The 13,362-nt window shown below is 49.6% G+C and overlaps 4 protein-coding genes across 4 annotated transcripts; 3 read left to right on the forward strand and 1 right to left on the reverse strand.

Moving 5' to 3' along the window:
* Window positions 1–2,658: 2,658 nt before the first annotated feature.
* N7515_008937 (glycoside hydrolase 5 family protein) lies at window positions 2,659–3,986 on the forward strand (the record flags this gene model as incomplete). Its single annotated transcript, XM_056669681.1, has 4 exons — window positions 2,659–2,737; window positions 2,786–3,433; window positions 3,495–3,623; window positions 3,685–3,986. The coding sequence occupies 4 exons, from the start codon at window positions 2,659–2,661 to the stop codon at window positions 3,984–3,986; spliced, it is 1,158 nt and encodes a 385-aa protein (XP_056517480.1).
* A 252-nt stretch (window positions 3,987–4,238) lies between these two features.
* N7515_008938 (putative amino acid permease) lies at window positions 4,239–6,035 on the reverse strand (the record flags this gene model as incomplete). The annotated part of the gene is made up of 4 exons (XM_056669682.1): window positions 4,239–4,477; window positions 4,546–5,126; window positions 5,180–5,379; window positions 5,439–6,035. 4 exons carry the CDS (start codon window positions 6,033–6,035, stop codon window positions 4,239–4,241), a joined length of 1,617 nt encoding a protein of 538 aa, XP_056517481.1.
* A 3,843-nt stretch (window positions 6,036–9,878) lies between these two features.
* N7515_008939 (proline permease PrnB) lies at window positions 9,879–11,565 on the forward strand (the record flags this gene model as incomplete). Its single annotated transcript, XM_056669683.1, has 2 exons — window positions 9,879–10,062; window positions 10,115–11,565. 2 exons carry the CDS (start codon window positions 9,879–9,881, stop codon window positions 11,563–11,565), a joined length of 1,635 nt encoding a protein of 544 aa, XP_056517482.1.
* Window positions 11,566–11,979: 414 nt separating this feature from the next.
* On the forward strand, window positions 11,980–13,197 carry N7515_008940 (TauD/TfdA dioxygenase family protein; the record flags this gene model as incomplete). Its single annotated transcript, XM_056669684.1, has 3 exons — window positions 11,980–12,082; window positions 12,136–12,715; window positions 12,768–13,197. The coding sequence occupies 3 exons, from the start codon at window positions 11,980–11,982 to the stop codon at window positions 13,195–13,197; spliced, it is 1,113 nt and encodes a 370-aa protein (XP_056517483.1).
* Between the last annotated feature and the right edge of the window lie 165 nt (window positions 13,198–13,362).

A 13,362-nucleotide genomic window follows, 5' to 3' on the forward strand; every position in this document is an offset into this window, starting at 1 on the left:
AAAAGCCATTGGAGTGGAGGCGGGGACAGGATTGTGGAGAGGAAAGTTTGGCAGCGATGACGATGCTGATGGGCTCATGCTGTGCCTCCAACTGAGGACAACCAACCAACATTCAAGGAACCCGGCAACGCCGACTTGCACGGCCTCCAACCCCACATATCTCCAGGGGAAGAATCCATACATGGCAGGTACCATCTGCTCATCGGCTGTGGCTCGCCAGTCAGAGTGCAAAGCCGATTTTATCCGGGCAAAGGGTCGGGCAGATTTCCGGTGGCGAATTCAACCGAGCCAAGGCCGTGCCGAACTGGTAAACTTCGGGGAAATCGGTACCTAGCGTATTTCGAGGCCGAGAAAAGGATCCCTTATCCTCACGGCTTCTATTGCCGTGCGTTCCGAACATCTTCTCGGTGTCTATACAGTATACAGTATGCCGACTTGGATCATGGTTGACAATCTGGAGAAAGTGCAGTGGAAAGCGCAGTGGACCATATGTCAGTGACGACCCGGGCAACCTGACCCCAGGCTTTACTCCGGTTTCTCTCCAGACCGCAGCATATGTCATTCCCGATCGGTGTGCCGGTGAAGAAATCCCCGACCTTCCATGAGAGAATTTCGAGGGGAAATGCGGAGTCTGGGGGTGAGTCCATGAGCCATTTACGTGAACCTTGACATTGAACGAGTTCGAAGGTAGGAGCCATACCTGGAAATCTTACTGCAATTTACTTTATAACAGCTCAAGCCAAATCAGTCGCAATACAGGAACCCGATATCAAAACAAGTATCGGCATCGTGCCGTCGACATGCCGTTGACATCCCGAACGCCGAGTCGTAAGTGGCGGATCCGAGACGCCACACCCGCTGGCTACGTCATTGAAGAAATTTTCAAATCTTTCTGCTACATCCTCTTTTGGGTATCGATAGGTCCGCGCGCGCCCCCTTCCATCCCCAATATTTCAGGCAGACCTTCCTAATGGGGTCAGCGCCATATTTTCTGCCAATTGTTTCTGTCATTAGACTCATTACTGCCTGACTCCCAGGCAAATTCTTTCTCGTGGCTCGATCAATCATATCCCACCATTTCTATGCTTTGTTTTCAGGCCATTGCCACGGTGCTTTGGTCGTAAACATCGTAACATTTCATTCATTGATGTGCTGTTTACTCCACGAATCTCTGCCTGAGCTTTTGGGGGCGACATCGCCAATTCGTTTTTTTTTCAAACCCCGACGAACCCAACGGTAATTTCCCAACTCCTATGTCCATGGTTCACTCATTCCTTTACGTGGACATCGACTGCCTAGACTCAAGGAGTTTCAGAGTTTCTACAAGATTGAACGATTTATCACCCGAGGCTACACACTATTGCTATTGCTATCATTACCCCTTTTCGATTCTATAGACTAGTATGCAATAGTAAATAATGATCGCCCATCATCGAAATCGGGTCCACGGGCAACAGGTTCGCGGCTAAATACTAGGAGCCTTAGAGTGGATATGGCCGTGTTATGCACCTCATAACTACGCAGTACGGAGTACGGATGGGTTTAGTGAAACCGGTGAACACTCAAGAGTCAGAAGACAGCAGTGAAAGACGATTTACAAAGATCACCCAAGGCTAAAAACCGACCTTCCAAACTGGGAGGCAGACCATGCGTCTCGCTTCGGCATTTTGTTTCCACTACTTACCGTAACTCCGTACACAGCCCGAGTCCGATCGATCCCGGGGCTAATCCTCCTCCCCGTGCCAAGTCGAGGCGATTCTCGGCCAGTCAAAGCCGACCCGTTGATTGATGGAACCAGGAACGGGGTCACGCTACAAATTGTACGGAGTACAGACTACTGTCAAGATCTTGCTCAACCACGCAGCTTCAGTCTACAGAAGCCCACATATAGGTTTCGAAGAAGCTAATCCATTTTTTTGGTTGTTATGCCTACATGTATCTTTTCTCACTCTATTGAGACCAAAGGCTTAATTAAGTCAATACACAGTACGGCGATGTCTGGAATTCTTCATCGCACTCACAACGGCAAAGAGGTCACATGTATAAATCTGTAGATCTGGTACTACTATAATCATGCTTTGTTTGGAAATTCCACCCATCGGCCTAGATAATTAGTCAATCTTGCATATTGTTCATGTGGGACACTGACCCTTGTTCATCCCCCAGAGAGAGCGGCTCAAACGCCTTGACGAATGGGGATAAGTGTGCCCGCCTCTGCTTAATTCAACTTCTGCAGAACTTCCCCGCAATAGCCGATGATTGAAGCAGGGGTTTCTCAAATTACCCCGCAAACACCGGGCTCGTTGCCTATGATTTCGGTGCTTTTCATGCCGAGGCATAGTGTACCCCCGGACTTCCGCCTCGAGTATTCCACAAACAGCACGGGTTCCTCCTTGAATTGATTCACATGGACCTTAAGATGGCTCGGTATTTTGAACTTGACGGAATAAAGACAATTTCCTATTCCAGAGCGGAAGTGATAGGTCCCCGTAGGTTCCATGTTGATCGAAGCCTGGTTCTCTGGAGTCTGGAGTATATATATGCCCTACATGTCCACCTATCTCCGTGACCGGACACTACTACCTACAGGTAACGGGCATGCACTAGGTACCCCTAGGTTCCATACAACTAGGTACCTGTTGAATCTCGATACCTAAGATGAAGATCCTCGCAATTTTATCTCTGGCCACCTGTTTCATCAGCGCCCAAGCTGCGCCTTACACCCAACGTGTCGCAGGTAACCTAGGCAGAACCGAAACCGACATGATTCTGATATGCTAACAAGTAACAACCAATGCTCTAGCTTCTGGTGACGCGATTGCATCGGGCGTTGCCACTACGAATGGACTCAAGTTCGAAATAGATGGCGAGACAAGCTATTTTGCCGGTTCAAACTCGTACTGGATTGGGTTCCTAACCAACAACGATGATGTCGATCTTGTATTCGATCACATGAATGAATCTGGCCTTCGAATCCTACGAGTTTGGGGCTTCAACGATGTCAATACCGTTCCATCGGACGGAAGCGTCTATTACCAACTACTCAAAGACGGAACTGCTACCGTCAATACCGGAGCAGATGGCCTCCAGCGCCTGGACTATGTGGTTGCTTCCGCTGAGGCCCGCAATGTGAAACTCATCATCAACTTCGTTAACAACTGGTCCGATTACGGTGGCATGGCCGCGTATGTCAATGCTTTCGGTGGCAGCCAGACAAGCTGGTACACAAATACCGCCGCTCAGACGGCGTACCGCGCGTATATCAAAGCCGTTGTCTCACGATACATTGACTCGCCGGCTGTCTTTGCATGGGAGTTGGCTAACGAGCCCCGCTGCAACGGCTGCGATGTTTCGGTCCTTTACAACTGGATTCAATCCACCAGCGCTTATGTCAAGTCCCTGGACCCAAAACACATGGTCACAATTGGTGATGGTAAGTATACTCCTGACATCTTTGTTGCGTAATGGGCTTCCTGATTCTTCTTAAAATATAGAAGGCTTCGGGTTAGACATACAGTCAGATGGCAGCTATCCCTACAGCTATGCCGAGGGACTTAATTTCACGATGAACCTGGGTATTGAGACGATCGACTTTGCTACCTTCCACCTCTACCCACAAAGCTGTGTGTACTTTCATTCCCAAATACTGGAACCAGACCATGCTAATTTACGTATTACTGTCAGGGAGAACCACCAATGACTGGGGTAACGGATGGGTCACGTCCCATGGCGCTGCCTGCGTAGCAGCTGGCAAGCCATGCCTTTTCGAGGAGTATGGAGTCACTTCTGACCACTGTGCCATCGAGGCTCAATGGCAAAAGACCTCGCTGGACACAACCGGCGTTGCCGCCGACCTGTATTGGCAGTATGGAGACACGCTGAGCGGGGGAAAATCGGCCGACGACGGACACACCATCTACTATGGCACCAGCGATTTCACCTGTCTGGTGACGGACCACGTTGCTGCCATTAACTCCTCGACGTGATTATAGCGGAATGGTGTGTGAGGCAACGTAAAATCCCAGATGCTACCAGATTACCGAGCTATGGCGAGTTTGACTTATTTTTTACAAGTGTGCATCCGCCGAGGGATCTTAGAGATTCACAGAAGGATGTGGAATAAAGAAACTTGTGGGGTATTTTTTCTTATATACAATGTAATAACTAGGGACTCCCCGTAGTTGTTATAGGGAGCAAGCCACTGAGGACGAAGCCAGTCGGGCTCCAAAGTGGAAGATTTAAAGGCTCAACTCCTTCTTGGGCATTTCCGCAAAGGCAGAAGGTTCGGTAGGGGTTAGATCCCGTTCGACAGCGTCAGTTGGGGGTCCGCGGTAGTTGTGGTAGCCCCACACACCATACCAGACGGCAGCAATGATGATAAAGCCAGCAAACACTACAGAGGCATAGTTCATGCTCTCCTTGGTAACTGACATGAGGGTTGGCATGCAGAAAAGGGGAATTGCGAGGAGACTCCAGCCTGTGGTAAAAATCAGTTAGCTTCGGCTTTGGAGGCATCTGGATCAAGGACGGGTATAAGGGACTCACCAAGAGCGATGACGTTCGCGACCAGGCCGACAACGCCAAAGTTGAAGCTTCCGTTCTTGATATCCTCTCGACCACGGAAGATCAGGGACACGGCGATCGGACAAGCATAGCTCGTAGTCAAGAAGATAACACCAACACCGGAGAAGGCATTGAATGCAGCGGTGGAGCCAAAGTAGATACAGCCGAGAACAATTTCCACAATCATGCTCAAAAGCAAAGCATTGAAAGGGATATCAAGGCTCTTGTTGACCTGGCTCCACCAGCCGGAACCGGGAATACCACCGTCACGGGCGAAGGCCCAAGTACAGCGGGAGGTGGCGGTCACACATCCGACACCGCAGATCACACCCAACACGATCAGAGGAATGAGCAGGCAGAAAGTACCCGCTGAGTTTCCAATGGCGGCCTTGAAGATCGCAGGGGTGGGCTGACCCGAAGCCAAATTGATCAGGTAGGTCAAATCAGGGAGAACGAAGCAGACGGGAATCAAGAAGCAAAGACCGGCGATGAAGTTGATGATGATAGTTCCGACCATGGCCTTGGGGACCATGATAGCGGGCTCTCGGACCTCCTCACAAAGTCTAGAAAAGGTGAGCACTGTGAAATGACGGAGAGAATGCCTGATGGGACTCACGAGATGATCATGCCGGTTGCCGATGTGGCATAGGCGGCATGCAGGAGACCGATGAAGAATGACCACCCCGCAGGCCACCCAGCATTGGGTTCAAAATGGCCAAAGACCCAGGAAGCATTGTGGCGGCCTTGCTTGGCGACGGCCAATAGACAAACAACAATGGCTAAGAGACCGGCCATCGTCCAGAAGATGGCGAAGGTCTAAAAAGATGATTAGTGTCATTACTATTTTGGGGAATGCCGCACGTGCGATAACATACCTCCAACCACGGTAGCCATTTATTACCGAACGCCGAGATGGCATGGGTGAGGAAGGTGATGGCCAAAAAGATGAGGAAATTATGCCACGCCTGGAAATCATCGGTAATTCCGACGCCAGGAGCCTTCTCAAAGACATTAAGACAAGCGACGAAGAGTAGAGCAGTTCCGAAGTTGACGGCCAGCGTAATGGTGATGTTACCCGCGACGTACGCCCAACCACAGATCCAAGACGCGACGCGACGACACCAGAGCGGTGATAGGACGAATGTCTGATAGTAGACACCACCTGCCGTTGGGTAAACCGAAGTGATTTCTGCCAACGAGATAGCCACGCAGAGAATCAGGAATGAGACGATCACCCAGCCCCAGATCACATTGGCAGGCCCACCTGCGGCGAGTGGGTAGTATAAGGTGGTTGACAAGCCGTAGGGCACTGAGGAGAGAATGAAGCACATGAAAGTGACTTGCCAAATAGATCGATTGCGCGACAATTCAGGCTTGTATCCCATATCCTCCAGGGTGCGATCCGCATTGGAGGTACTTACACCCTGTTCGATCGATACCCCGGAGGGGCTACGGGTTGCATCAACAGCCATAATGAAATTAAGATGTCTGGTTTCTGAGCTGCATGCGATGCTGTTTGTTCTGACGACCAAAGTAGCGGAGATGGATGTCCTAGAAATAAAAACAAAAGGAAAAGAGAGAAAACTGGGCCATAATAAAGCAAGCCAGAAAATAAAAAAAAAAAAAAAAAAGCTCTAAGCGGAGAGAAACTAAGCCACAGGGCAGAAAGAGGGAGGGAAAGAAGAACCTTTGGGCTAATGACCAGCAGATTGAATGCAAGCCAATAGAATCCACTTTACTCCACTTGCCCCCCATCCGGCTCCACTTATTTCCTCATCTTTACTGGCTCCATCCACATGCCTTGAGCCATCTAATCTTCGAGCCAGTTAACGTCCGTTGAGGGGCCACATATCGATTGGTTCACCCAATCAGTCTGCTTATGATGCAGACTCCAGGTTAAAGCGAGCCATTGTTTCAAAATCTTCGAGAAGCTGGGGCCGAAAGAAGACCGTTTGATTAGGGGATGTGAAGTCATATCGGCAAGGATGTCGTCCATCCGAGGCTCGGACAGACCTTCATAGTCATGTTATAACCTATTTAGGCAGTGTAATCCAGAGCTTATCTTTGAACTCAATATTCACACATATCACCGTGTTCATCTACAACGTAGTACATCGTATCCCGTACTCCGTACTTGGCGCCCTGTGCTGTGGAAAATGATGTCGGGGGCGAGGCGCCACCCACTTTTAACTCCGGACCTCCCTATTTCGTATTTGGGCCGAGAAATGGAGAATTGCCGGGGCAAACCGAAACCAGCCTATCCTGTTTAGTTTTTCGTCATCCAGTTCCCAAGTATTTCTCAAGTACGGAGTACTCCGTAATATATGCAAACTTAAGTTCTGTCTAGCATCGATGTATAACGTCTAACTAAATGCGCCGTTGTTATACTAGTTCAGCCCCTCAGTTCAGGATTCGCGCTTATCATTCAACGGGTGACGCAATTAACCGGGTTCCGATTGGGCCATCCCGCAATAATATAATAGCCTCAGTTTTCAGGGGCACACGATGTACGAGTTATCGGCATTGGCGCATCTTTTCCTATCTCTCCGACGAGAAGTTTTTAAAGTTCAACTCAGATAAATCAGATGGCAACTTTCAGCGCCTGGTGCTGAAAGGCTGGAAGTTCACGATTCTAATTGCGTAGATAACAGGCTTGCCGCTTGGCCGCGCCTAAAATTTACGCGAAATACAGCAACAATCAATTTGTGAGTCATGTTGAACTACTAGTAGAACAGCGATCTAGAATGAGCTGATCCTAACTATGTGAATAAGAGCGCTAACAAAGTTGCCGAGGTCAGTTGCGATACTGTTGCTGCCTGAGGTGTCACTATCGCCTTCGCGCCCTCCCGCCTTCCCAATCGACGCGACTGCGTTCTCAACTGATCAACCTCACACTATGTACTAGGTACATGCATGTACATGTGCACTCAATTATTCCCATATCAACACTGGCAGTATATTCGTCCCCGTGGACTTTTTTGACTGCGAGCTTACGTTCCGAATCACAGCACTAACTTGTTACTTCGGACACCAGAAACATCTCAGCAACCCGAGCCCTTTAATTACTGAGTGGACTTCCTATCCACGAGCTGTCACGTCTCATGCGCTGATGTCTTGAATTTCGGCCCTCTGAATCCACCGCGACATGCGCTCCAAGTTTTCATACTATTGCCAATCATGTCTTGTTTCCGCCGACCATCGCTAGCTTCGAAACAAAACGGGATTCTGTTTTTTGAAACACCATGCAGAGCGCCGCCATCCAACAGTTTCTACATTCATAATCAGCCATGTCTTTGCGGAAATTTACCTAGAAAGTCACATATTCTCGAACCCAGGGGAATGCACTCGACACATCGAACGACACAGCGCCCACGTCGTGTGGATCGTAGGGAGTCAGAATCGGCTGGAGCGAGATAGCTTTCGTGCAACAAGGAGTACTACAATTCCTTGCGCCATTCGCTCGGGGCAACCCATGGGACTCGTAGCCTGCTACAAGGCTTCGCTATTAGGGTTTACATGTATGTATAACAGATCAGCTAGGAGCAGTCAATCTTGTTGGCAGATAGCAGAGCCAAATAGCTTGGCACCTCTGAGTATTTTCGCGCCCCGATGGCGGTTGTCGTGCGCCAGGGATGTCACTTCTGAAGACATGCGACAAACGAAAGTGCTGGTAGAGGTCTACACGGTCAGCTTCATGTGATCCGGCGCTATGCAGCAGGTCATCCCATTATGAACAGCTTTTTGGATGTGTCCTTAGGCACTGTGACCGTTGATGTGGAACGCTCAAATCAGTTTGAACTACACAGATCGTCAGACGGGTATAATCGGATGAACCACATGGGCATATTTACACGCAAAACAAACTTGTAGCTTCCTCGACACTTCAAGCTAGAAATACCACGGGCACTATTCCCGGGCAACCATCGGGTCCGCTCTGGTCCTTTGGATGCATTCTCTACGACATGAGGGGGACGTGGGGCCTCAAGCCTTTCCAGAATAGGAAAATGTGGGGAAACTGGAAGCTTGGTAGTACTTGTATGTAGAGTGTGGATCTCAACAGATCGTGACGCATCCTGATCTATCGTGATATAATGGTATAAATACCTGACTGGGAGCCCTTTTGCACTTAGCAACAGTGAAGCCCCCATGAAGTTGATGTGGTTAAGAGATCACCTATGCATCACACGACCCAGTGCGGGGAACCACAGTATGAGTGCTGCATCTGCCATCGGGCTTATTCCATCGATCACTCTGCCAATGGGACTTCCAATTTCGAGGCATGTAAGTTGGAAGTCAACATAGTATAGTTGACAAGAAAAGAAAAGCCTAAAGGTATCATCTTGACGAGAACTGGTCATTGCTTGAACATTGGGGATCTGTTCTGTCGGACATCCAGGGTGGTTCTCGGCCATGATGCTTTCTTGTTCTGAATTTCATCTCTGGATGTATGCAGTTAGCCATTACGTACGTTCCTTCATCTGTCGATTCATACTATGCAAATGACATGCAATACGAGAATTCCCTCGGAATAACTGTTTGAGTTAACCGGCGCCCGAGACCAAGCCTCATCCGTACAGACTAGTCCGATTAAAGAATGACAGGGATATTTGATTGATCAGGTTTGAACCCATTTTCCTGTTCTGGTGTAGTGCCTATGCTCCCCCCTGCAACCTCTTGCAGTTCAAACCATTGAAATTTACTCGAAGCAAAACAGCTAACTTAACCTTGGAAGAAACTAGCGCCGGACCGGTGCTACCTTAATATCCCGGTCTGCTGGCTCGTTATCGGCCAACCTCAGGGCTGTTGTGAGATGTATCCGTCAATAGATACGTCTAGTTACGCGTTGTGCTTACCTCCCATCAAACCACATGTCCACTCAGGCTCTCAGCTGAAGATCCACTGTACTATCATTGACCCACCATAGGGTTGATCTAAAGAGCCACTTGGTCAGGACAGCCAAAATTCAACCACCAGCAACCCCGTGGACGTCGCTGAGAAATGCAGATTAAAGACAGACAAGATCCCGTCCCATCTGCAGCCCAGAGTCTAGAGGCTTCACCCGATGATCGCACTTTCGTATTGCGGCGTGATTCGTGATCGTCATTGGTTAGGACTATCACGGACCCCTCATCCGGCCAGTCAGTGAGGAGAAAGATAAGAGTCTAATGTGATGTGGCTGTCCAGGATCTCTAAATGGGCAACGGCGCGGTGCAAGCCTTTTGAATCTGAGAAGATATAAGACTAAGGGCTTAGTCGGCGTTGTGTCCACCGTTTCAGTTCAATTTTCACATTCCTGCTGTTGCACGCCAGGTACAATGGCCAAACCAGAGACTGAACCTCAGGTGTCTTACGAGGGCCGACAACCAATCAGTGAGAAAGGACAAGCCGTCAAAAATCTGGTCGAAGCCGACCTGCTCGATGACCGATATGCTACTACCAAACGCGGGCTGAAAAGTCGACATGTTCAATTGATGGCCCTCGGTGGCACAATCGGAACTGGTAAGCGTTACCGATTTACGACCTGCGAATAGAGATTATTGACGCAGTCCAGGACTCTTTGTCTCTTCCGGTCAAGCGCTGGCCATTGGAGGCCCAGCTTCGCTTCTTTTGGGCTATGTCTTCATCTCGGCCATGGTCTACGGTCTTGTCACAGCCATCGCTGAAGTGGGTGCATATCTCCCCGTCCACGGCGGAACAATGAGTTATCATGGCTTCCGTTATGTGTCCCGAAGTCTCGGTTTCGCCATGGGATATCTATACTGGTATTCCCTTGGAATTCTAGTGCCCTACGAGATCACAGCTGCCGGACTGGTCATCGGATACTGGGACCAAAATGGATCGGTCAACCTTGCCGTGTGGATCACTATCATGATGTTCATTATCATCGCCCTCAACTTCATGCCGGTGCGAGTGTATGGCGAGGCTGAGTTCTGGTTCGCGGGTATCAAGATTATCACTCTGGTAGGCCTGTTGATGATATCATTCATCCTCTTCTGGGGCGGTGGACCCAATCGCCAGCGACTAGGTTTCCATTATTGGAAGGACCCGCGCCCGTTCAATGCTTATCTCGCGGAAGGCAGCACAGGGAGGTTTGTGGGCTTGCTAAAGTGCACAGTATCTAGCGCTATTGCATTCATTTTTGCCCCAGAGCTGATTGTGATCAGTGGTGGTGAGATGGAGTCACCTCGACGTAACGTGCCCCGTGCAGCTCGGAGATACATTTACCGATTGGTCTTCTTTTACATCTTCGGCGTACTGGCCATTGGCGTTATCTGTCCATCTGATGCCAGCCGTCTGACCAAGGGCGACGGCACAGTGAATTCGTCCCCATTCGTCATTGGCATCCAAAATGCTGGTATTCCCGTTCTGGATCACATCGTTAACGCCGCGGTCTTGACATCCGCCTGGTCCGCGGGAAACTCGTTCCTATACATGTCCTCGAGGTCGCTCTACTCTTTGGCCATGTCAGGCAATGCGCCGAGTGTGTTCAAGGCCTGTAACCGATGGGGTGTGCCATACTGGGCTGTGTCAGCTTCAGCATGCTTCTCAGCATTGGCTTATCTTGCCGTCAACAACTCCAGTTCGATCGTGTTCAACTGGTTCGTCAATTTCACCAATACTTCGGGATTCATCTCATGGATATGCTGTGGCATTGTGTTCTTCCGGTTCCGCAAGGCCGTGGCAGCGCAAGGTATTGAACAACCGTATAAATCCAAGCTGCAGCCATACGGGGCTTACTTCGGTATAGCGGGTGCCATCCTCATGATGCTCATCAACGGCTTCACGGTCTTCTTCCCATCGCAGTGGTCGGTAAGTAACTTCTTCACTGCATATATCGGTATTCCTGCGTTCTTGATTCTCTACTTCGGGCACCGAGTACTGTACTGGGGTGACGGATGGGCATGGCGTCCCGAAGAAGTGGACATGCAAACTGGATTGGAGGAGATTATTGCTGCTGAGCGACCGCCGAAACCGCGGGGGCCGTGGTGGAAGATTTGGTAGCTCATTCAAGCGGATAAAGGCTGAAATCAATGGAGATGTTTGTCATTTCTATGACGCTCCATGGAAGGGGACCCGAGGTGCGGGTGTGTTTTGTCACTCGCCCGCTCTATCACTTTTCGCCAACCCGAGTCAACGGCAATCGATCCAGCTGAATCTCGTAAACCCAACAGTTTTCACTTCCGCGACTCGGAGTTCAGCTTATCGCTATCCACATATTGTAGAAGTAAGCCGTGGTATGGAACCACTGTATAAATCCAATCATCCCCTCTGTGCTTCTTTATATTCAGTGCACCCCGTTGACCGTCTCTTCCGGCGAGCAATCCGACTTCAACAATTCAATATTTGACGTGGCAAAGGACCACTGATAAAAGAACTTCTTATAGCAGCCACTTGGATTCTTTAGAGAACATAAATATGGCCGTGCTACCACTCACTGTCCGTCCTATTCGACCTCCTCCTGGGTCCGATATAGATTTCGGTGCTGAGATCCACGGCGTTGATTTGGAAAATCTAACTGGTTTGTCGATGATGGCCAGGAATTCATATGCTTTGCAAACTAATCTTATCTAGATGAGCAATTTGCCACCATCCGCAAGGCCCTCTACGAACACCACGTTGTGGTATTCAAACACCAGAAAGGGCTATCGCCAAGGGCTCAATATGAGCTGACCAAGCGCTTCGATCCTGTCTCAGAGAGCTATGGACATGGCAAGACTATTGATGCCAAGCGAAGCATTCTCCATCCAGATCTCAAAACTGTTCCTCACCAGCCCCAAGTGCAGGTGATCGGGAATGGACATGTGGAATCGTACGAAGGTCTGAAAGATATCCAATTGCGACACCCTCATCACCGGACATTCCACCAAGATCACATTCCAGATGACAAAGACTATGATTTCACCCGATTCTATCGCTGGCATATTGACGCTGCGCTATATGACCTCTACCCGCCCCAGGTGACAACGCTTATGGCAGTAAGTGTTCCCAAGGGCCGCCGTCAGACATTATTGTATGATGATGGAACCGGGGAAACAATGGACGTGCCCCTGGGGACAACGGCGTTTGTGAGTGGAGAGCGGATGTTCGATCTTCTTTCGCCCGAGGATAAGGAGTTTGTGAAGACAAGCAAAATAGAATATGCCCCTCACCCGTAAGTCTCCTGTTCTATACCCCACTGGTCTCAGTACTAATCAGCATGACAGATACATCTGGATGAGCCAAGCACATTCTCGATCCACTGGCCTCGGTTTGCACTCACAAGGCTTGGAGTTGCCGGACTCAGAACTGCCGCCCATCGACCCCAGCAAGATCATGGTCTTTCCGATGACGTGGAAAAACCCAGTGACAGGCAAGCTGGCACTGCAAATCCACCCATCTGCCGTGCGTCGTATCCATTGTGCCGATGGAACCACGATCGACGATCTAGCCCGTGTGCGGGACATCGTCTACAAGTTGCAGCGGCCAGCCATCAGTCCCCAGTATGTGTATCCTCATGACTGGGAGGATAATGACTTGGTATTGTTCAACAACCGCGGGGTCCTGCATTCTGTGGTTGGCGCATTCAAACCTAACGAGGTTCGGTTATTCCGTCAATGTAACTTGGCCGCTTCGGAGCCACCCGTGGGCCCTTGATCTCCTGGGTTCAATGGATGTGGCCAATATTTTGTGTTTTTATACCTATATAGTTTTTCTGGCCATGCTCATATCTCCCTTGTAGGTACCTAATTCGGGTCTTTCGGGGGCGTCTGTAACTAGTGGATTGACGTCTTGAATGACAACCTGTGTAATATATTGATT

This window comes from Penicillium bovifimosum, assembly GCF_028826915.1.
Source record: "Penicillium bovifimosum strain IBT 22155 chromosome Unknown utg000007l_segment0_segment0, whole genome shotgun sequence".
Classification (NCBI taxonomy): Eukaryota; Fungi; Ascomycota; class Eurotiomycetes; order Eurotiales; family Aspergillaceae; genus Penicillium; species Penicillium bovifimosum.